Here is a 24,621-nt window from a genome sequence, read left to right on the forward strand (position 1 = left end):
ACCTTAGAATTCCTATAACACCTCCCTCCTATACTGATAGTTCCATTCTGGCTACATGCTGATGCGTATGAATCAAGTCCATCAGATCTAATCAAAGGATCAATTTACTATAAATATTATTGATTGGTAGCATAGCCTTAGTATTCTCTGCTCTGGTAACCTCCAAGTTAGACTACTGCCATGCTTTACACGGGGGCTGCCTTTGAAGACAGGTTTGGAAATGGCAGTTTGTGCAAAATACAGCTTCCTTGACTGCCTCAACTTCCCAAAATTGCTTCCTTGACTGCTGGGGACATCTTTTCTCATCGAGTTCCCAGTCAATCTCCAGGGCAGTTCCAAGTGCTGGTGCTTACCTTTAAACTCCTTCATGGCTTGGGTCCAGAGTCATGGACAGGTTGCCTATCTCCATCATTTTCCCTGCACTGAGATCATCTTCAAACGCCCTCCTTGGTTTGACTCTGACTATACACCATCTCACATGGTACACTATAGCTTTAAAGCACATCCAAAGCACATTTCCTCCCTCAAATACTCCTGGAAACTGTCGTTTCCCCTGAGCTATAGTTCCCAGCAAATTATTATTATTATTATTATTGAAAAAATCAGTTACAGAAAATAATGAGAAAAAGAGAGGAAAGCGCAAAAAAAGTAAAAATATAAATATAATAAGATAAACTAAATAATGTGGTCCACTAAATATAATCAGTTACACTACCATACATTATTATATAGATATATAAGTACTATCATTATCCTAATACATATATGATTATTAATAACCTACTATATTCTGTATACATAAACTTGTTCCAAATGTCAATGCTCAGTTCCCATCACCCTTAACATATTTCAGCTTCCAGGATTCTTGGGGGGCAAATGTACTTTATGTTGTGCACGCAGCCTTAGTTCCCATGTATTGTAACTAAGACATCTACAGAGAGATTTCTCCACTTGGGGAACTTCCTGCCTCTGGAGTAGTTGGATGTGAAAAGGAGCAATGAAGGAACTGCTGTGTACTGAAGTTCTCACCCTGGGCCAGCAGGGGGATACCGTAGATAGTTTTCACTCAGGTCCACATATGCAAATAAGGAATAGAAAGTGACGTTTAGTGATTGGATAGTTACAGAAAGTTGTTGCTGTTGCCTTGTAGCTGAACTCTATATAAGCAGGTTGGCTGAACCCTTCAGCTCAGTTCTGTTCTGGCCTGTGAATAAACAAGAGCTATCTGAAGAATCGCTGTGTCGTCTGATATGTTCGCCCACAACTTAACAGGAACTTAGGATACCAAAGCACTCTGTATTTCCACTCAGACCAATTTGTGCCCAATGCTTTCTAATGTAGGCCATATTTTAATTAGATGCTGTCCTCGCATCCTAATAGGCTTTCTCTAGCCTGAAAGGTAGCATTTGTTTGTTCATTTGTTTTAAACTGTTTTTAATGTTGCATTTTGAAATTGATGCAACCTGCTCTGAAACCTTATGGTGAAGGTCAGGGTAATAAATCAATTAAATAAATTAAAAAGCAATAATGCGCAGCCAAGTAGGGGCGGGAAGGGGCAGCTCCCCCCCCATCAACAAAAATCAATAAAAATACATAGCTAACGGAGGTTCTGCCCCCGCTAACAAAAAGCCTGCCTGCCCCTAACAAAAATTCTTGCTATGCCCATGATGCGTACAAGATTGAATATCAGCCTTTGAGCAACAATCTGTCTTCTTCTGAGGAAGAAGGCATGAAAGCAGAACCATATGGGTGGGAAATGGCTAATGGTTGACTGTAATGATACCAAATGCATTGATGTCAGTTATTTAAAAGGTGTCGGTAATTTTAAAAAGATTATTTCATCCTCCTCCCCCCCCCCCCAGTCAAGGGAAGTTTCCTTCAGAGAAAAGATCAATACACACTTATGGTGTCTCTGTACTAACCAATTTATTTACAAATGTACAAATTGAGCAAGGAGGATTACAGAGGCACAGAAGCAAGTACACGGGAGAGCAGTTCTAGGTTCACAGCTGCATCAGGGCCATAAAACCCCGCTCCCCCCAAAATAAGCTCAACCTCATAGCAAATCTGTCAGTCAAACTGTCTTTCAAGTCTCCTTGCCCTTGCTCAAGCTAAACAAACTACTGGTAGTTCCATCCTGCAAATAGATGGAATTTGTGGGCACATTCCAAGGTCATATTTAGATAACGAGCAACTTAAGCACCCCTTGAACGCTTCCAACAATGGCTAAGCCTAGCCAGAGAGCTTGAATGTAGGAAGGCAAAGACAGAAAGAGAGAGGGAGGGATTGGGCCATATCCACAGGTACTGTTTGCAAAGGCCTTTCAACAATCATCAAGTTTCAAAACGCTCGTCATCATGCGGTCAAGCTCCGTGCTGCAGAATTTTAAAAAGTAGGTATAGAAAACCAAATGATGTATGTATGATGCAAACCATTTGAGTCTTCCCAGATGAGACAATGCATATCTCTAGAAACGGTTTTCAGGGTTATGCTAGGTCAATGGTCTGCCTCCAACAAAGAATTCTGGGGGTTCTAGTTTGGTGAGGGCATCAATGAGTCTCTGGTAGGGACCCTTCACATCCCTCGCAGTGAAGGAGGAATGACTTGGGTCAGTTTAAGTCTGTGCAGTCAAACTTTGGTTCCCAAATGCCTCTAGCTCCTGAATGCCAAAAATCTGGACGTAAATGCTCCAGTTTTTGAACATTTTTCGGAACCTGAATGTCCAACGCGACTTTCAATTGAGTGCAAGAAACTCTTGCAACCAATCAGAAGCCACACTTCAGTTGCCGAACGTTTCAGAAGTCGAACAGTCTTCCGGAACGGATTAGGTTCGACAACCGAGGTTTGACTGTATGTTGATAGTCAAACCGATCCAATGCAGATTAAAGAAATGACAAACCCTGACACAAAGTCATAGTGTAAAATTTGAATCCAAAACATTAATGTTTCCACGTAATGTCAGGGAGAGAAACAGGAGGATGTTTTGCCCGTTGTAGCCAATACAGTACTCATTCTGCATTAGTTAATGGTGATTAAAAGGGTTGTTTGTTAAACCACTCCAGAAACTGTCGCTCTGTGAGGGGAATTAACGTCTCCTAAAGCGCCCTTAACAAAGTACAGCTCCCAGAATGCTTTGGGGGTAAGCCATGACAGTTTAAAGAGAAGAATTTTGGATTTGATATCCCGCTTTATCACTACCCTAAGAAGTGTCAAAGCGGCTCACATTCTCCTTTCCCTTCCCCCCCCACAACAAACACTCTGTGAGGTGAGTGGGGCTGAGAGACTTCAGAGAAGTGTGACTAGCCGAAGGTCACCCGGCAGCTGCATGTGGAGGAGCGGAGACGCAAACCTGGTTCACCAGATTACGAGTCCACCGCTCTTAACCACTACACTACACTGGCTCTCTAAAGGCATTTCCCGCCCCCAAAGCACTTTTCCTGCAGCCATCACAAGGTTATGTGACTACGAGGCCCTCCTCAGTGGTGGCCCCCAGGGACGGATGCCTTGGCATCGAAAGCAAGCGGGCTATGCTTTTCATTGCGCGCAAATAATGTAGCTGCCCACCATCTTGGAACGAAGCACCCTGCTGCTCTCAGGAGCAAAGTTTAATGTAGGTGACAGTGGAGCAAACGGAGAAGAGGGGGAACACCCTCTCCGTAAAGGCGACGTTGAAGGTGAAAATGTGCTGCATGTTGTCAGCGTTGTAGAAGGACACCTCTTCCCCTTCGTAGTCCAAGTAAACCCTCACTTTGTGGAGCCTCTCGGGCATGAAAATCGGGGTGCGCTTGGGAACTGTGACTGCCCAATACCGCCCTCCCGTTTGCTGCAATGCCCAGATGCCCTCTTCAGGGCTAAACTGGGTCAAGCCTTTCCTGCGCACCGACTCCTTGGCCACCCCAAAGGCCCAGCCGTCGGCAGACCCCACCTCTACCTCCCAGTAATGCCTCCCCGACTTGAAACCCTCAGTGGACAGGACGCGGGAGTTGGTGTCGAAGCGCTTGGGGTTGTCAGGTAGATCTTGCTTTCGGCAGCCCATCCTCACTCCCTTGAGGTCCGCCGAGAGGATGAGGAGGTGGTTGGCCGTCTCTGGGTCCAGGAGCAGCTCCTCTAGGAGGCAGGATAAGAGCGTTAAGTCAACCCCCCGCGGGAACAACAGAGAAAATTAACAGGAAGAGCATATACTGGCCTCAGCCCAGTATACCTGAAGGATCGTCTCCACCCCCATCGTTCAGCCTGGACACTGAGGTCCAATGCCGAGGGCCTTCTGGCGGTTCCCTCCCTGAGAGAAGTGAGGTTACAGGGAACCAGGCAGAGGGCCTTCTCGGTAGTGGCGCCCGCCCTGTGGAATGCCCTCCCATCAGATGTCAAGGAAATAAACAACATTCTGACTTTTAGAAGACACCTGAAGGCAGCCCTCTTTAGGGAAGTTTTTAATATTTTAATATTTAATGCTGTACTGTTTTTAACACTCGAGTGGGAGCCGCCCTGAGTGGCTAGGGAAACTCAGCCAGATGGGCGGGGTATAAATTATTATTATTATTATTATTATTATTATTATTATTATTATTTATTGAAGTTCTCACTCTGGCCACCAGGAGTATCATGTATATAGTTTTCACTCAGGTCCACGTCAGTTACTTTAGGTGGGAAACCCTGGGTTGTTGTTGCTACAATGTTGACAGCCGGCTGCCTATAAAAGCAGTCCGGCTGAGCTGTTCGCTGTGCAGTTCTGTTCCTTTTTTAAAAAATCTTTTTTTATTTTTAAAATAATTCAGCATTAATACACACATATTGCGAATATAGAAGCATACTAACATACATTTCATACAATCCTTTAAAATATTCAAACATACCTACATTCTGTTCCAGCTTACAAATAAAGAGCTGCTTTGGAGAAATCGCTGCATCGTCTGCTATGTCTACCCACTATTTAACAATTATTATCTGGGCCAACATTAATTATAAAAAGGAGGTTGAAAGATATAGGCAGTGCTTTCTTTTGCGGGGACGCAGGGGTAAATTTTGTGAATTTCTGTACTATTGTCCATTAACTGTATTTATTTTTCCCAGTTTGAGCTATAAAATGGTGATTTTTTTTTTTTGAGTCAAAATGAGAGTACCCCTAAACATTTTTTTTAAAAGAAAAAAAAGGCACTGGGTAAAGGAGAGGAATTCCTTCAGGAACTTCCCCTGGTTGCTATCTGCCTACCAGTTCTCAGGCAAAGGGGATTAAGGAGGCAGAGGAAATATTTAGAGATTTTAGAAGAGCCAAGATGCTTTTGGATTGCTCTCCTGTACTATTTTAGACATGTGGCCTATATATTTATGTATGTTTATCTTATGCAATCATCAACATTTATTCTGTATTTGAGACCTTAGAATTCCTATGACAGGTTTCACAATTTGGACATCCAATGCCCTTTTTAAATGTGTTGGAGTCTTTTTTTGTTTTTATTTTAATTGTGTATTTTGTGCTTGTATCTTGTGATTTTATCTTGTGAACTGCCCTGAGACCTGCGGGTATAGGGCAGTAGACAAATTTAAATAATAATGTTTTAAATAGGTTGTGCTGGGATGAAACACAGAGACATGAGATAAGTAAATTAGGATCACAGCATACACTGAATGCACATTCAACGTACGTTTAAACCACAGGACTCTCCCTCCCTAAAAATTCAGAGAACTTAAGAGCCCTGAGAATTATAGCTCGGGGTGTGTGTAAACTGCACTTCCCATGATTCTTTGGGTAAAGCCACACAATTTAAATAGGAGTTGAATGTGCTTTAAATGTACGGTGTGGGCATTTCTGTCCTAGGTTCTTCATACAGCTCAAGCATTCTCACTTTGCTCCACCCTTAATTAGGCTGGGAAACCAACCGCTATATTACATAATCCCTGACAGGTGGCCTTTCAGCTTCTGATTCGAGTGTCCACCACTTTCCCAATACACTTCTGCCCAAAGCCAATGCGCGACCATGAGCTTTTGAGCTATGACTGTATTCAGTGACATTACTGAAAACAGAGAATACAGGAGACTGGCAGAGTTTTTATTACATGCCTTGAAAAACAACCCTTGAAACTCATTTCTGGATATACGTATTAACACACACAACGTCTGCTTTGAACATTCAGGTGTATGATCTGGTTCTTCAGAAAATCTAGCTAACTACCAGCACTTACCTTTCTCACCTTTCCCCAATTCATCCCGCAGGTGATCTGAAAGAAGAGGAAGCCCATTAATGAAAATCAGGGCTAACTAGGAACAGCGGAAAGAGATTCTGTCCAAACACCATATACGTACATATTATACTATACAGTACCCACTACTTTTCATTGGGTACACAGGTTTTTTTGCAGTGTGTGTGTGTGTGTGTGTGTGTGTGTGTAATTTCACTTCTCTTGCAGTTACAATCAGCTCCCTGGATATGCATATACAGTGGTACCTCGGGTTAAGTACTTAATATGTTCCAGAGGTCCGTACTTAACCTGAAACTGTTCTTAACCTGAAGCACTACTTTAGCTAATGGGGCCTCCTGCTGCCGCCGCGCTGCTGCTGCACGATTTCTGTTCTCATCCTGAAGCAAAGTTCTTAACCCGAGGTACTATTTCTGGGTTAGCAGAGTCTGTAACCTGAAGTGTATGTAACCTGAAGTGTATGTAACCTGAAGTACACTGTACAGTGGTACCTCCGGTTGCAAACAGGATCCGTTCCGGAGGCCCGTTCACAACATGAGCAGAACGCAACCTGCGTCTGTGCCTGCGCGGGTGGCGATTCGCCGCTTCTGCGCATGCACGTGACGTCATTTTGCACGTCTGCGCATGCGCAAGCGGTGAAAGCCGGAAGTAACTCTTTCCGGTACTTCCCGGTCGCCGCAGGATGCAACCTAAAAATGCGCAACCTGCAGCAAATGTAACATGAGGTATGACTGTACCCAAACACACACACACCCATACAAGAGAATGGAAACTGTTAATAACCTCTGTGTCATAAACAAATATTGTCAATGGCATATACCAGTATTTCCCAAGCTGGCGCCTTCCAGTGGCTGATGGGAGTTGTAGTCCAAATTATCTGGAGGGCATCAGCTTGATGAAGGCTGGCACAGACCAACTTGTTCCATGTTCCAGATCTGCTGGTTACAGCTCTCTGCATCAGCTGATTGTCGGGGCTTGCAAAACCTGGTGCATGGGGCTTCATAGGTGCTGCTGAAAAGGTTACCTGCAACCTCCCCGCCCCCAACCCTGCTGTCTCTTTACCTGCCCCATACCTGATGCCAGGTGTAGGGCAGGTGGGCGTGGCTAGGCCAAAACGACCTCACTGGCCAAATGATGGGACCAGGAAGCCCAATTTAAGACCAGAGGCCAGAGGTTCTCCACCCCTGTAGTACAGCATTCTGATTCCAGCAGTGACCACCCAGAGTCCTCTGGGAAGGCCGCAAGCGGGGCATGGAGGCAGCTGCTCCCCCCCCCTGTTATTGCCCCCTCCCTCTGAACATGGAGGCTGCTCCTTACGGCCACCATGATTAATAGCCTTTGGCAGAGGCAGCAAATCCCACCCCTGTCCGGTGCAAGATAAGAATACAGAGCAGGCACCCCACAAATTGCTGGCTACCAGTTTGAATTTGTCTAAAGCCTTTCAGAAAATCCAGCTACCACAGAGGCCATCGCTGCACTGCAAAAGCGCATCCCGTTAGTCCAGGGGTAGTCAACCTTTTTATACCTACCGCCCACTAATGCATCTTTCTTGCTGGAAAAATTTCCTTACCGCCCACCAGTGTTCAATGGAAGGAGGATACGGCTTGTGCCGCAGAACCCCGAAACACCCACTAGTGGGCGGTATGGACCAGGCTGACAACCCCTGCGCTAGTCAATTAAGAAAGCAGTTCTTTCAGGCTGTCTTCTGCAGTGGCGTAGCGTGGGTTGTCAGCACCCGGGGCAAGGCAAGTAATTTGCACCCCCTAACCCGTGGATTTGCGCCCCCTAACCCTAACCCCCAGATGTTGCGCCCGGTGCGGCCGGGCCCCCCTGCACCCCCCACGCTACGCCACTGGTGTTCTGTAAAATCAATAATGCAAATTGTTATCGAGACTGAAAGAGACTGCTCTGTGCTGGGCCATTGCATGCCACAAGCCAACGCTTCCGCTTTCAGATGCTAAAATACCGAGAATGGATTCGAACGGAGAGGTGTTGCTTCTCTTTACCTTTGAATTTCTTTAGCACTCCCTTGAGGACCACGGTCTTCAGAGAGAAATTGCAGGTGTGGCCCTTCATGTCAGAAGAAACGGGAACCGGCCTCTGACATTTAAGGTCATCGCTCCTGACAGGTTGCGAAAATTAGAAGAGTTACTGAACTGAGAGTTACGACAGACAAAAGAGCAAAGCTTTGCCTCCCAGTTTAAGAGATTTGTTTGTTTTGGTTTTTTACATATGAGGCTTCAAGGGTCGAACTTCACCCCGGTGGCTTCGCTGCTGCACAAATAAACAAGAAAATAACTCTTCCTTCTCCCTAGCCCTCCCTACATTCCCTATTTCTGTCTGAGAGCTGCCAGTCTGGCTGCCTGTGTAGGTGATGGAAAGCTGAGATTGGGAGGGTGGGATCATATTCACACTCAAAGTGGTTATAAGGAGCCTGGGATTTGAAATGACCCGAGAGAGTCATCTAGGCTGCAGCCTGCAGAATATGACTCTGAGACTCTGCTTCCCTGAATGGCTGACACTGACCTTTCAGTTGGTTCATGAACAAAGAACAAAGAGGGGGTGAAATTGCAGCTCCGTACCTGATCAGGGCACTTGTCACATCCTGGAAGAGAAAGAAGAAGAAGAGTTTGGATTTGATACCCCGCTTTATCACTACCCGAAGGAGTCTCCAAGCGGCTCACATTCTCCTTTCCCTTCCTCCCCCACAACAAACACTCTGTGAGGTGAGTGGGGCTGAGAGACTTCAGAGAAGTGTGACTGGCCGAAGGTCACCCAGCAGCTGCATGTGGAGGAGCAGGGAAGCGAACCTGGTTCACCAGATTACGAGTCTACTGCTCTTAACCACTACACCACACTGGAAACAGGAGAGGGGAGGGAAAGAGGGTTGGGGGAAGAGCAGTCGTCTAACACGTTTCATTCCATTCCATTATTGAATGTGAACCGTCGAGCTGGAAGGGACCCAAAGGGCCATGTAGTCCAACCCCCTGCAATTGCTTCCCCTTTTATTCACATAAATTCCAGAAGCAATGGGTGGGATTCACCTAACCAGTCGCGGCAGCAGAACCCCACACAATTTCTGCTCTCGCAAGAGGGCTTCCCCCATCTTCTCACCCCACCCAGCAATCAAATTGAGCGGTGGTGGTGTCAGGGTGGGTATCGGTAGCAGATCAGCAGTAACTCACAAGGTGTTAGTGAATTTAACTTTTTCAAAGAAACAGCAGCTTGGGCCTAGTGAGCCCAGCAATTCTTCCCCGTGGATCTTGCCCCAATGAGGCACTTGCGAGGATGGAAGGTCCTTGCCTTCCCACAGCTCTCTAAGCCTCCTCCTCCTCCCCATGGTCTTTCCCAAGCAACCCAAGACTCCGACGCCTTGTCTGCCTTTGCTCCACCCTCTTCATACCTCTTTGGGCTCTGGGAGACCAGGGGAGAGGGGAGCAGGTCACAGCAGGAGGAGGAGACTCCCTGGCACCCTAGCAGCCTCTTGGACCCCCTCCTCTCCAGTCTCCGCCTCTGCCTCTTCCTGCTCACTAAACCCTGGTGTTTCCCCCCCCCCAGTAATTTTTTCCTAATACAGTGGTGCCTCGCAAGACGAAAATAATCCGTTCTGCGAGTCTCTTCGTCTAGCGATTTTTTCGTCTTGCGAAGCAAGCCCATTGACGGATTAGTGGATTAGCGCTATTAGCGCTATTAGCGGCTTATCGGATAAGCGGCTTAGCGGCTTAGAACAAGGGGGGGAAGGAAAAAAAACCCCGCAGGAACTCGCAAGACATTTTCGTCTTGCGAAGCAAGCCCATAGGAAATTCGTTTTGCGAAGCACCTCCAAAACGGAAAACTCTTTCGTCTAGCGAGTTTTCCGTCTTGCGAGGCGTTCGTCTTGCGGGGCACCACTGTATCTTAAACACTATACAGCTTAACAATATTATTCTCCTTTCAATCTATATCTTATCCGAATTAACTTCCCTCCACCCCTCTTCTGACTTCTCTACATTGCTCTTACTTAAGCGTGATTGCTATATATACATCTATAAATGTCTATAATTCCTTAATAAATTTTTGTATTCTACTTTAGACATACATTCCTTATTATATCACAGCATTGCATCTTGTGGTCTAACCAAATGTTTACAATAAACATTATGAGTTTCATTTCAGTCCTGTGAGTGTCTTTATTTATGTACAGTGGTACCTTGGGTTAAGTACTTAATTCGTTCTGGAGGTCCGTTCTTAACCTGGAACTGTATTTAACCTGAAGCACCACTTTAGCTAATGGGGCCTCCTGCTGCCACCATGCCGCTGTCGCATGATTTCTGTTCTCATCCTGAAGCAAAGTTTTTAACCCGAGGTACTATTTCTGGGTTAGCGGAGTCTGTAACCTGAAGCGTATGTAACCCGAGGTACCACTGTACAGATTTCTCTAAGTATACCATAAATTTGGACCACTCTTTGGAATTTCGCATCATCCTGCTATCGGATTCTTCCAGTTAGCCTTGCTATTTCCGCATACTCCAATACTTTCTGTTGCCATTCTTCAATTGTCGGAATATCCCTGCTCACTAAACCCTGTTACCTCTTTAGCTTCTGACACCTCCTCCTCCTCCTCCCGGTCTGCTCCCTCTGGCCACTCACTGTCGTCCCACCACCAATCCCCGGGCTCTGAGCCTTCTTCCCCTGGGGGTTCCCATGAGGGTCTCCCAGCGGCTGCCTCCCACCACTCCTCTGCATCCAGCCAGTCCTTGACACCCTGGAACAGCATGCAGGGGGAAGAGAGGAGGATTGTGTAGAACCAAACGGTGAATATTTGTTCCTTAAGGCCTGTAAAGGCCATCTTGGTAGTCAAGATAACCTAGAGACTAATTAGTATTTGATGCAAGAATGAGCTCACTATGTTTATCCGTTTGCTTTGATATATGCTAATTGGCCTGCTTTGATGCCATGCTTATCTCTGTTGTCTTGGCACGTTTGGCTATTGGCCTAGGAAGAGGAGACAGAGTTCGATGCCTGCCACCTGTGGACCGAGGGGAGATTCTGGCCGATGGGAGATTATGGCGTTTTTGTCAGTCTCCATTTCTTTGTACAGAAAGTATTTGATCTGATATGTACGGTAGATATTTTTCCTATTCTGAATAGTTCTGATTATAAACTCTTTTAAGTGTAAGTTTTATTGTTTTTTGCTGCAAGTGAATTTTTATGGACTGTGCCAATCCTGATTACACTGGATTTGTGACCATTTAGGCTCATTTGCCTTCAGTAGAAAGTAAAGCTCTGCTGGATGAAGTACAATTGCCTCTGGTCTGTTTTTTGGAAACTCTGCTACATGTTTAAGATTTCTCCTGCTCCCCCTTCATTGGCGACAGTTTTCTGTACAGGTAATGCATAAAATGTTTGCCCAGGAGTAGAGAGTCATGACAGACATTTGCTGTTTCTGTGTTTGCCCCAGCAGCGTAACTTCTGCAATAGCCAACCAGGGTGTGTGGGGTGAGCTGTGGGGTGGAGCTGCAGCCTGCTCGCAGCACTGGATCCCAGCGTCGGAGAGGGGTATCCCTCTGGCATTTCTGGCCTCCTTCTTTGGTACCCCTGCATCAAACCACTTGCAAAGGTGTTATGTATTCCACAGTTTGTGTTTGCCTGAGCTTGAGTCTGGACCAGGCATCCCAACCTTCAGCCCTCCAGATGTTTTGGACTACAATTCCCATCATCCCTGACCACTGGTCCTGTTAGCTAGGGATCATGGGAGTTGTAGGCCAAAACATCTGGAGGGCTGCAGGTTGGGGGTGCCTGCTCTGGACTAAGGATTCTGAGCCCCTGTGTTCTGATTCGATACGTGATATCCAATCACGGGACGTATTCAGTATTTGGGCTTATGTCATTGGCCCTCGAACTCTGAGTCATGATTCGCAGCCTGGAAGTTTAGATAGCCAATCACGTTGGGAGTGGGAGTGGCCCAGGCCTTCAGAAATGTATATAAGAAGTTGCTTTGCCCCTGTTGTCCAGTTCTGTTAGTTCAACAAAGGTTCTTGCTGTTATCACTGTGTTCCTCGTGGGAACCCACCTACACTTCAACAGGCACCTCCTTTGGGCCTGTGGATCAGGGCAAGGGTCATTGCATCTGGCAAACCTAAGCACTTGTCCTAACGGAAGGATCGCCTTAGTGTAGGACATTCTGGTTTTCTAGTTGCCACTCCATCCTGCTCCATCTACCGCCATATAGATGCAGGAGTCACAAACGCTTTTTAAAAGGGTTTTTCTGCTGCAATTCCTGACAGCTGACTTCTGTGTATAGCGGCAGCTGTCTGGAGAAGGGCTGGAAGCCCGCAGAAAGGGTGTTCAAGTGTTTAGTCCACAGCCACCACACCGCCACCAATGTTCATACCAGAATTGCCCACCATTTGTGGAGTGGTGGTTAAAATATAACATGGACCTGGTGTTATATTTGATAGGGAGAAGACTGGGTGCAGCAGCAGAAGAAAAACAGCAACTCTATTGGAAAAGGGGTGGGATGCTGGCAAAAATTAGAGAAAAGACAAAAATGTTTTTTTACTGTATATGTTTAAAATGTTGAAAGTTAATAAAAGTGTGTGTGTGTGTGTGTAGTGGTCTTTCTCATGATCGTGATGATGTCCTTAGTACAGTATGCTATGTATAGAAAGAGACCACAGCCCAGGTTTCTAGGCTACAGCCATCCTCAGTGAGGAATTCTGCAGCCTTTAAATAGGTCAAAGAAACTGCTTGGCATGGGAACATTAGGTGCAACTTGAGAACGGTGGCAAACAGAAAAATCAAGGCTTAAAAATCAACACCACAGAGCACAGCTTTTCTGCAAAGCAATTTTCAAGTGATGGAGGTGAGGGGGAGTATTTTTCTCCAAAAATACAGAAATCAGAAAATATTGTTTCTGAATCAAAAGAAACTCAGTCCTGTTTTAATTCAATTTGTTGCAGATGTCAGGGCGACCGACATTCTTCCTAACTCCCTGGCTCCTCTGCTTTTGACAGCTGCTCAATCCGCAGATGTTAGCAAGTGATAATGCTTCAGTTTGTGCTGTAAAAAGCTTCGCCTGCAACTCTCAGCACCCTTAATGAAGAGTTGTTAGGAGAGACCCGCCTCCATGACCTACAATCTCCAGAGTGGCTTAACAATCAATCCTTCTTCCCAAGGAACTCTGGGAACTGTAGTCTGTGAGGGGAATAGGATTCTCCTAACGACTCTCAGCACCCTTAACAGACTACAGCTCCCAGAATTCTTTGGCGGAAGCTATGACTGTTTGAGACATGGGTGGCGCTGTGGTGTGTAAACCACTGAGCCTTGGGCTTGCTGACTGGAAGGCCAGCGGTTCGAATCCACCCAATTGTGGTGAGTTCCTGTTGTTTGGTCCCTGCTCCTGCCAACCTAGCAGTTCGAAAGCACACCAGTGCAAGTAGATAAATAGATACCGCTGCGGCGAGAAGGTAAATGGCGTTTCCATGCGCTGCTCTGGGTTCGCCAGAAGCGGCTTAGTCATGCTGGCCACATGACCCGGAAAAACTGTCTGCGGACAAACATCGGCTCCCTCGGCCAGTAAAGCGAGATGAGCGCCACAACCCCATAGTCGTTTGCGACTGGACTTTAATCTCAGGGGTCCTTTACCTTTATACGACTGTTTGAAGTGGCATCATGGTGCTTTAAAAGTATGGCATGAATGTGGCCTAGGAGACCACCCTAAATGTCAATATTCTGGTCAAAACCAGCACTGCCAAGGCAGGGAGAACATGACTTTTACTTTGCTTGAGGAAAGCACCTTCCTGAGGCGAGGTTTCTAAGTACTTGATCAAGAAAGTACAACAGGTCATGCAAGTTCTGCAAGTGTGTACACATCCAGACATCTATCGTGGTGCAGTGTGTCAGATAATTTATAAGCGATGCGGGTGATAATAGGCTTGGCTTTGCACAAAGGTTCTGGGATGCATGCGTAATTTTTTTTTGGAAAGTTTTACCTTGAGGAAATCAAGCACTGGCTCTTGGATTTTGTCTTCCAGGTCAGCAATGAGTTTGTTGAGGAGAGAAATCTCCTTGGAGAGTTCGGTGATGTTCTCGTTCTGCCTCTTGGTGATGCCCTTCTCCATCTTGTCCAGCTGACCCAGAAGAAGCTGCTCTTGTTCATGCAGAAACTGGCGCATCCCTTCAAATTCAGAGAGGACCTTCTGTCTCTCAGTCTCTATGGTTTTCTTAAAGAAACAAAAACAAGACGGCCTGTTAGCAGAAGGGCTAACACCACCAAACAGTCTCAAAACACAACTTTGGCCAACTAACGTCAGAATGGTGTCAATAAAAGGGCCCTTCAGAATGGTGGTTTTGAGGTTTTTGGTTTGGCCGCTTGCCTCTTATAGATTCTAACCTCATCTACACAGGATCACAGGTTTGTAAGGGACCCCTGGATGTCATCCAGACTGACCCCCTAAAACCTGTAACCTTACCGTTACTCTGCCTTTAAAAAGAGCCTCTCCTTAAATTACAAGTGAGGGCATCTACTGTCGTGTTTTGGGGCGGCAGACAGACTTACACTTTCCAATACATGTTGCCATCACTTTCCTTATTGCAAAAAGCATTATGGGATGTAGGCTAGTTGCTTACAAGCTCCAAATCCACTTTAATCGTGTAACCTGAATTTGCCGGTATGTGATTTGAATCCCGTCCCCCAAAAGGGAAGCATCCAGGAAGCATCTTTTCGCTTCCACAAAGGCTGTAGATGGAGATTAATGATAAATAACTACAAACAATAGATGGCAGCAGAGGATAAGGAACAGACTTATAATTTGCAAAAATTACAAGGGACACTCCTAACCTTTCACCTAGTTTGTCATCCGCACTGTAAATTTATGCTCTGTTATGAGTTGAAACTGCTTTAACCAGCCACATAACCAAGGTGCCTGCCCATGAAGTCAATTGGCACACAGAACAGAGGTCTTTGGCTGTGAACCTGTTGCTGTGGAACTCATCCAGATACCCCTTGTATTCTACTGTCATGTAACCCAGAAGCAATGTTAAAGCATATTTATATTCTCTCTTCTGAGTGAGGCTGTAGCCAAAGACCTCTGTTCTCTGTGTAGCAATGCTTGACTGCGGGATTTCAAATTCAACATTTTCAAATTCAAATTCTTGGCATGCTCTGCGCCTTCAAGAGCAGCTAGATGGACAGACCTGTGCAGTGCATGATAATGCTTCTCTGCTTTACCAGCTCTACACATCATCACAATATAAAGCTGTTATGAACGGCAAAAGAGCAGGCCCCCCCCATTCAACCCTTTTCAGCTCTGTTATATTATACACCCTCATCTGAGTCAATGCTGTACCCATTTGCCAGCTTGTAAGTAACAACTGATACCCACCAAAAGGTCTTGGCTTTTCTTGTCGTCCTGTGTTTTGAATTCCAGAAGCTCCTGTCTCTCTTTCTTCAAGAAATCCAAACGGGCCTGAATTTGTTCCTAAGATCCAAAAACATAAAATTGATTTTAAAAAAAGTTCCTACATTTTTCGTGTACTTTGGGATCTGTTCTGCAGGAGAAAGTGCAATCCATACCTGGAACCAACAAACAGATTTATACTGATAAGTGAGAGATAAAGTACCGGTAAAAGGCAGCCGTTTAGGGAAATTTTTAATATTCAATGCTTTATTGTTTTTAACACTTGATTTGAAGCTGCCCAAAGTGGCTGGGGAAACTCAGCCAGATGGGCGGGGTATAAATAAATTATTATTATTATTATTATTATTATTATTATTATTATTATTATTATTATTAGTCAGTTAGTCCCATCACATATTTTTGCTGCATCAGGCTGCAGTTCACCATCTGTATAAAAACGGCATGCATTTTGCATGCAAAATATTACAAGTTTAACATCCAGCTGGTAGAGGTGGGAAAGACCTGCTCTCTGAGAAAGACTCTGGCTATATATACGGCCATAAAAACAGTACCAACTGTTATGTTGTGGGTGAACATATCAGACACAGCGATTCTTCAAAGCAGCTCTTTATTTTATAAGCTGGAACAGAAAACTGAACAGCAAACAGCTCAGCCGGCCTGCTTTTATAGGCAGCCGGCTGTCAACATTGTAGCAACAACAACCCAGGGTTTCCCACCTAAAGTAGGGTTTCCCACCTAAACTGACGTGGACCTGAGTGAAAACTACATAGACGATACTCCTTTTGGCCAGGGTGAGAACATAATACATAACCCCAACCTAGATGGACCAATGGTCTGTCTCAGTTTAAGGCAGGGTCCAATGCTACTGATGAGAAGGAGTTGCATTAAGCGGGAATCCAGGCACAGAAATCTTGGAGGGACAGTGATGCAGAAGGCTTAACCTCCAGAATTGCTGCTTCTCGAGCAACCACGGCATTCTGTTTATTTACTGGATTTTTATCCCAGCTTTCTTCCAGGGGGCTCCAGCTGTTCTGCAATAATTCCACCCACCTTATCCTTATAAAACAGCCCTGTGAAATAGAGTAGGCCGAGAGATTGTGATAAGTCACCCATTTGGGGTCCATGGTGAGTGAGGAATTGAACCAGGATCTCTCCAGTCTGATAAAAGTGGGAAATCCTATTGGCAAGAGGAACGCCAGGTATTGCATAATTCATTGGAACCCCCCCCCCCCAGGACCACGCCATCCCTGACAGCAACTTGTACATTTGCAGAAATTTGAGTAGGTGTGGGTGGGTGCGCTCCAATACTTTGGCCACCTCATGAGAAGAGAAGACTCCCTGGAAAAGACCCTGATGTTGGGAAAGATGGAGGGCACAAGGAGAAGGGGACAACAGAGGACAAGATGGTTGGAGTGTTCTCGAAGCTATCAGCATGTGTTTGACCAAACTGCGGGAGGCAGTGGAAGACTGGAGTGCCTGGCGTGCTCTGGTCCATGGGGTCACAAAGAGTCGGACACGACTAAACGACTAAACAACAAGTGTGTGTGCGCACACACACACATACGCAGGGCCAGATTTAGGTTTGATGAGACACTAAGCTACTGAAGGTAATGGGGCCCTTTATATGCCCAGCTGTCCTTTGTCAACAACAAATTGTCACTGTTTTTTGTGTTGAATATATGCTATCTGGTAATTTATGAACCTAATAGGTATCTACAGCCATTTGCACATGTTGCCATGCAACCAGTCCGTGCAGAATGTAGGCACCCTATATACAGAAATGAGCAAACCAGTGATATTTTAGGGAGCAGGCTAGCAGGCAGGGCCCATGACTTAAATCCTAGGAGCCTACACAACACAAAACACTGTTGCTGTCAGTAGGTTTTATTTTATTTGTTTTTTATCTTATATTTTGGAAATGTACATCAAGTGATTGTTTTTTTCTTTATTTTTTTTTGGGCGCTCTTTATATTTTTTTGGGCGGGGCCCTAAGCTATAGCTTGTTTAGCTTATATGTCAATCCGGCAGTGTGTGTGTGTGTGTGTGTGTGTGTGGAGTTGCAACTGGCAGTGCCCATTAGGGTTGCCAGGTGTTTCAAGCCAGCGATCCTGCCTCCACTCAGAAGCTGAAAGCAGAGAAAGGCGATGCTTTTGCCTTGCTGTTTCACTGGCAGCACCACATGACAAGGATTTATTACACCTCCAATGTTTAATTTCTAAAATTAGATGCTTCTGGACTCAGATTTGGCTCAAAGCTGCAGTCTCAGACTTGGAGGAAGGGGAAACAATTCTCACGTAGGCCACTGTCACAATGATGATTGACAAGGGAGATGCAGTCCACAGTTGGCTCTGTGTTATTTCACATTCTTAATGCTGATGGATACCGAACACAGGTTATGAGGTTCAAACCTAGTGATCCCTGGCTTGGATGAAGTCCTGCTTACCACTTTAATGCACTGACCTACAATAGACATCAAGGAGTATTAAAAGGAGGGTCATCTTCTCAATGTGCTCAGGCATGGAGAAATGATGACTAATGTGCAGCCATGTTTTAAGGTTGCTTCTAGACTGACTGCATTTTGCAGGAAATGTAGGTTTGCACAGTTAAAGCGGTCTGCCAGCCTTGTGCAACTAACCTATTGTTGTTGGCGTTGTTGGCTGCCCACTCTCCACCATAGAGCAGATTTATGCCACAAGGTGCCATAGGAAAGCACTGGACATAGTAAAAGATCCATCACATCCTGGTCACTGTCTCTTCAAGCTCCTGCCGTCGGGACGGAGATACAGGACGATGAAGACAAGAACAAGCCGCCTTAAGAACAGCTTCTTCTCCAGAGCGATCTCGGCCCTGAATGGGAAGCCTGAACTTTGAAAGTCATCTAATCTTCCTTGCTGTATTATACTGTATTGTTTTAATCAGTGTTTTTATAGTTGTTTTGATTTTGTGTGGAGTGCCCTACCTGGGTGGATGGAGCAGCCAAGTAATTTCGTTGTCCCCGAGAGGGGGCAATGACAATAAAGATATTATTATTATTATTATTATTATTATTATTATTATTATTATTATTATTAATAAAAAGCAGACTTTTTGCAGTTAGGAAAGTGATGGGGAAATTGCATTGAAAAAATGTGGGGTGAACCTGTACATGTACACCTGCACAATCAAGATGAATTGTCATTGTTGATACCACCTTTCCTGCAAATAAATCAGAACAAACGCTCAGTAAAGATCAGACCTAGTCTAACCTCTATGGAAGCCTCAATACACAGGTCATTTAGAGGAGCCCTAAATGTCAATTTGCATTGCTATCTGCAGGTCCTGACAGATCCCTGCTCCTTAGTACCTCTCAGCTTGGCTCCCATTCAGAGCCGGGCCAGGAGGCTTAGCCTTGGTATGTTTGCATTGCCCGTGCTAAGTGATGGCCCAAGTGGACAAGCTCCCTACATTCCTATTAGCAAGCGATACCTGGAACTAACCAGCGATTCATGCATGGAGCGGTAGCTGCTCTAGCTAAATTAACCTGAAGGCCAAAATATACCTTGCCCAGGAGATCTGTGACTTGATCACCCAATGCTTGTTTCTTCTTTACATTAATGCAATTAGCCAGGGGTCTCCAAAAATGATCAGAGCAATGGCACAGTGGCATTGGGACTGGCTGCGTTATTCCTGCTTCCACACAGTTTTTCAGCGGTGGCTGTGGAATGCCCTCCCCTAGTGAGCTGTGCCTGTCTCCTTTGTTAACTTTCAGGAGGAATTTGAAAACATTCCTGTTTTCCCAGGCATCTGGTGGTCCAGTATACCTGAAGGAGCGTCTCCACCTCAATTGTTCTGCCCGGACACTGAGGTCCAGCGCCGAGGGCCTTCTGGCGGTTCCCTCGCTGCAAGAAGTCAAGTTACAGGGAACCAGACAGAGGGCCTTCTTGGTAGTGGCACCCGCCCTGTGGAACGCCCTCCCACCAGATGTCAAACAGAAAAATAACTACCAAACTTTTAGAAGAGATCTAAAGGCAGCCCTGTTTAGAGAAGCTTTTAATGTTTAATAAGTTATTATATTTTAGTGTTTTGTTGGAAGCCGCCCAGAATGGCTGGGGGGACCCAGCCAGATGGGCGGGGTATAAATTATTATTATCATTATCATTATTATTATTATTATTATTATTATTATTTAAGAATATTGTTCCTGGCAACCCCAAGGTTATTGGATAGAAGAAAGTTTTTTACTGTGACTGCTTGTTGGGATTTTTTTAATTTAAATTGTTTTTGGAATGTTTTAATCTGTTTTGGAATGTTTTCCTTTGTTTTCCTTTTCTTTCTGTATTATTTTTTCTTTTTTAAAATTTTAGTTTGACAAAGTAATAATCATACATAAATAGGAATAAAAATGTGCACCCCACCACTGGGACCATTCCATTGTAACTATCCAACCTCCCAAAATTTCAACACCTCTTGTGATGGTTTGACCCCTTTCCGTTTCAGAAGTACAAATTCTACAAACACATTCCACATCTCCTCAAACTCGTTCCTCCTGCATGTTCCCCATCTTACCTTAATGGCACATAATGTATCGTTAACGGCTATATCCCACAGCTCTTTATACATTTTTTCCATTTTATTTTCTGCTTGCCCCTTCCACTTCCTAGCTATAATAATTCGTGCAGCTGTCAATAAGGGGTTTGGTGTGTTTTTAATGTGTATCTGCTTGCCACCCTTGGGGAGGAAAGATAGGAAATAAATTCAATTCAAAAAACAAATCACTGATCTATTCTTTGTTTATTACATTTACGTCCAACCTTCCTTCAAACAAAACTAAAAGCGGCATAGCTTTATTTTGTTTCATTTAGATCTCGCTTTCTTCCAAAAAGCTCATATTGGCATGTGGTTTTACACAAAAACACACACACACCTTTCAGGTTGCAACAGTAATTTGGCAACAACAGACGGAGTGCTGCTGCTCTCAGTTCCTGCGTGTGGGCTTCCCATAGGCAGAGGGAAAATTCTGGTCGAACTGAATGCAGAACAGAATGAACCACCAGAGTTCTTCTCATGTTGTTTTAAACTCACAACAACCATGTAAGGTAGGTAAGACTGAATGGGGGCTGTCCCAAGGTCACCCAGTAAACCCTGTGGCCGAGCAGGGATTCGAACCCACAACTCACCAGCCCTATCCCTTTAACCTAGGGATGGGGAACCTGGTGCCATTGGACTACAACTCCCATCCTCCATGACCACTGGCCATGCTGTCTGGGGCTGATGGGAGTTGTAGCCCATCCCTGCTCTAAGCACCAGATCACATTAACCCTGGGGTTCCCCTGTAAGTTCCCATGACAGAACAACATAGCTTCAACAAGCTTGCTACGTTATGTGCAGTCAGACCATAGCCCCAATTTGAATCACTGCCCTTTGCCAAAACTGCTTTCAGACAGCCTTGGGTACCTATGTAAATTGGGACCCCTTCCCAGCAGCTGTATTAAAAATAAAAATAAAAAAGGAGACCCAGCTGCAGATTCCCACAAAATAAAATAATAATAATAATAATAATAATAATAATAATAATAATATATTTATACCCCACCCATCTGGCTGAGCCTCCCCAGCCACTCTGGGCGGCTCCCAATCAAGTGTTAAAAACAATACAGCATTAAATATTAAAAACCTCCCTGAACAGGGCTGCCTTTTGAAGATAGGATAGCTGCTTATATCCTTCACATCTGAAGGGAGGGTGTTCCACAGGGGGGGGGGGCGCCACTACCGAGAAGGCCCTCTGCCTGGTTCCCTGTAACCTCACTTCTCGCAATGAGGGAACCGCCAGAAGGCCCTCGGCGCTGGATCTCAGTATCCGGGCTGAACGATGGGGGTGGAGACACTTTGAATTGTGCTCAGAAACGTACTGGGAGCCAATGCAGATCTCTCAGGACCGGTGTTATGTGGTCCCCAGTGCAAAGACCACTTGTGTGAAGGGAAGTTGGTGGAGGACCCGTAGCTCAAGCACAGAACGACTGGCCCCCAATGGACCAGCCTTTCTAAGCCTGCAGCCATCCCTCCTTTATCAGCTGTAAATTCTATTTTAAGTAGCTATTGGCACTGCACAGCCGAAGAGCAAGCTGGACTCCTGCTCTCCAGTGAAACAGTGTCAGCCTGTGACCTTATTCCCGCTTTGGGAACTCTCCCTCCCAGAAATAGATCGGGAATTTGGTTACTTGCTTAACCTTTTCCTGCCTGACAAGGACAGGCAGCACAGGTGCAACTTATGCCTGCCCTCTAATGGGAAATTCAAGTTGCAATCTATGCACCCATACCTGGGAGTCAGTCCCATTGAGCTCAATGGGGCTAACTAGGGAGCAGAGATATTTAGGCAGGCACAGCTATGCTTGGCTATTCTAAGAAGCCACATCCAGACTAGAGATGGGAACACCTGTCCATTTTTCTCTCAGCTTCTCATTTTTTTCCTATTCTCAAGGCCTGCCCTCCACAATTCCACATCAGTTTGTGCATTTTTGTAAATGAAAACCATGTCCTTGTAAAAACTCAGTATTTCAGTGCAAATTCCCCCCCCCCACCGACACAACTTCGTGTGCACTTTTGTATAAAATACACATTTCTGAAAAGCAATTTCTCTTCTACGATGCATTCCTGTATACTATTTTCACTGATATATGCACACTTTACTCTAGTACGCGCATATCTGTACACATTACGTGACTGGAGAACTGCGCTGCAAAATTGGGAGACATGCAAATTTGGGAAGATTGCTGTGTCTGAGTTGCGTACTGCTTTGGAAAGTGCAAATTAGGTTTGCTCATGAATGCAAATGGAATCAAATTCTCCATGTTCATCTTTAAGACCTGCAGCTTTCAGCTTTTGAGATCAGTTTCTCTCCTGTGCCTTTAACCAAAGTCCGACATGGAGCTTTTACAATTTAAATAATATTTGTATCCTGCCCTTCCAGGGGCATCAGGGGGAGAGAGAGAGAATGCTGCCTGGGTCCTATCTAGCCATATGGTAACGGAGGCAGGAGAGGGGGAATATTTTCTGGCTAGAAGGCCAGATCATAAACTCCTGGACCCCTTGTGGGCCAAATTTGACAGGTGGGTGGGCTCTGATGTGATGATGACAACATCCTGAGGGGGCTCAGAGAGTGACAGGCGCCAATGCCTCCTGTTCTAGGCCTCCTGGAAAAGCGAAAACCAAAGGCAGTCCAACCCTGAGATCCAAGGGTCTGTCGTCCCTTCCCCTCTGCTCTCCTCCACTCCCCTTCCACAAATTCTGGAGAGAACTTTCCTCTCAGCTTTAGGGGTTGTCTTCTTAGCAGCAAACAATGTCCGTCTAAAGGCCTGTGAGCAATCCAGCTAGGGGCCACTCCCACCACACCTGCACAGAACACCAGCACATCAGATCTCTTACCTTGTATTCCTGGGCAGCCTCCTCTATGGGCACCACGGTGTGCGGCCTGTGGTCCCGAGACCGGTCGCACACCACACAGATGGTCTTCTGGTCGTCCTTGCAGTAGAGCTTGAGGGCCTCCTTGTGCTTCTCGCAGAGCCCGTCCTCCTCCAGGCCCTTGCCACCATGCATGATGAACTGGCTGATGATCTCCGACATGTTGGCCAACTGTCTGTTGGGCCTGAAGCTCTTCTCCTTGAAAACCTCCCTGCACTGAGGGCAGGGGAAATCGCTCTCCAGGCTCTTCCAGCTCTTGGCGATGCAGGAGCGGCAGAAGTTGTGGCCGCACTCGATGGAGACGGGGTCCTTGAAGTACTCCAGGCAAACCGAGCAAGTGGCTTCATCCTGAAGGTTACCTGGCAGGAAGACGGCAGCCATGGCTCCTTCCTGGCCGGCTGGAGTGCCGTCGCCTCTTCCTCCTCCTCCACCGTCTTCTTCTCCTTTAACTGCATACAGGGAACGAATGCTTGGCACGAAACACAAGGCGGGCCTTCCCGAGCCAGAAACCAGCTGGTGCCCCGAGGTCATCTCAGGAGTTTCTGGTTTCTTAAATTGGCAACAAGTCAAGACCGGGAAGCGAAGTGTTTAGGCCTGTTTGGAGTTTCAAGAGGGGAGAGAAAAGGAGCAGCAGCAGGCCTCGTTTGGGCTTCCCGTGCCCGCGTGACGGGTGGCATTTCGTTTGCCTCAGCAGGGTTGGGGATAATGATTCATTTCTAACATTAGAGCTGAGGAGGCTCCACCGTGCCAGAATAGTCATTCCTTTGCATCTGGACACTGTCTCCAATAGTCTCAGATGTATAAGGGGGTGTTATTGGGTTGTTGTTTTATTGTTTTTAATCACAACTATTTTGTGTTTTTATATTGTGATTTTATCTTGTGAACAGCCCCGGGATCTGCGGGTATAGGACAGTATACAAATTTAATAAATCATCATCATCATAAACCTGGTTCTAAATAGCCACGTGGGAAAGGCATTCTGTAGAAACTCAGGTAGGTAGCCATGTTGGTATGCGGTAGTTTAAACAAAATAAAAAAAATCCTTCCAGTAGCACCTTAGAAACCAACTAAGTTAGTTATTGGTATGAGCTTTCGTGTGCATGCACACTTCTTCAGATACACTGAAACAAAAGTCACCAGACCCTCATATATAGTGAGAGGGTGGGCAGGAGTGTTACTCAGAAGGGTGGTGGGAATGGGTGATTGGCTGATAGGTGTGGTAAACCTCTTGACGACTGTTAACGACTGCAGTGGTCTTACAGGAAAAAGCAAGGGGTGAGATAGCTAAAAATAGCTTAATCATGTATAATGAGATAAGAATCCAATGTCTCTGTTCAGACCAGGTCTCTCCATGGTTTTAAGTTTGGTAATAAGTTGCAATTAAGCAACTTCGTTTTCCTGCAAGACCAACTGCAGTCGTTAACAGTCACGCACATGTGCAGAAGCGGCGACCCGCGCACACGCAGGTTGCGTTCCGTACTGGATGCGAACAGGGCTCTGGAATGGACCCCGTTCGCATCCAGAGGTACCACTGTATTCCAATGCTAAGTCATCTCCGCTGGTCACACGTTTGTTTCCAAGTGCAATT

The 24,621-nt window shown here is 45.6% G+C and overlaps 1 protein-coding gene across 2 annotated transcripts; it reads right to left on the bottom strand.

Annotated features, from left to right (window-relative positions):
• Nucleotides 1-1,909: 1,909 nt before the first annotated feature.
• LOC309364757 (E3 ubiquitin-protein ligase TRIM7-like) lies at nucleotides 1,910-24,240 on the bottom strand. 2 transcript variants are annotated; one of them, XM_081902631.1, is made up of 7 exons: nucleotides 22,998-24,240; nucleotides 15,561-15,656; nucleotides 14,169-14,399; nucleotides 8,778-8,800; nucleotides 8,202-8,314; nucleotides 6,181-6,216; nucleotides 1,910-4,107 (listed from the first exon to the last, which is right to left on the bottom strand). In XM_081902631.1, exons 1-7 carry the CDS (start codon nucleotides 23,562-23,564, stop codon nucleotides 3,593-3,595), a joined length of 1,581 nt encoding a protein of 526 aa, XP_081758757.1. In that variant the 5' UTR covers nucleotides 23,565-24,240; the 3' UTR covers nucleotides 1,910-3,592. The 2 variants fall into 2 exon arrangements, with proteins under 2 accessions (XP_081758757.1, XP_081758756.1); XM_081902630.1 differs by having other exon boundaries at nucleotides 8,202-8,317; nucleotides 22,998-24,235.
• Nucleotides 24,241-24,621: the final 381 nt, after the last annotated feature.

The sequence above is a fragment of the Podarcis melisellensis genome (assembly GCF_964234715.1).
Source record: "Podarcis melisellensis genome assembly, chromosome: 2".
Lineage (NCBI taxonomy): Eukaryota > Metazoa > Chordata > Lepidosauria > Squamata > Lacertidae > Podarcis > Podarcis melisellensis.

What these genes read in the sequence shown, in the direction of transcription:
- LOC309364757 (XM_081902630.1), bottom strand. Translation starts at nt 23,564, where the DNA reads ATGACCTCGGGGCACCAGCTGGTTTCTGGCTCGGGAAGGCCCGCCTTG. An exon ending in AGGCTGCCCAGGAATACAAG is followed by an intron (nt 15,657 to 22,997) that starts GTAAGAGATCTG and finishes TTTGGATCTTAG; the next exon opens with GAACAAATTCAGGCCCGTTT. An exon ending in CAGTGCTTGATTTCCTCAAG is followed by an intron (nt 8,801 to 14,168) that starts GTAAAACTTTCC and finishes TTTCTCTTCCAG; the next exon opens with GATGTGACAAGTGCCCTGAT.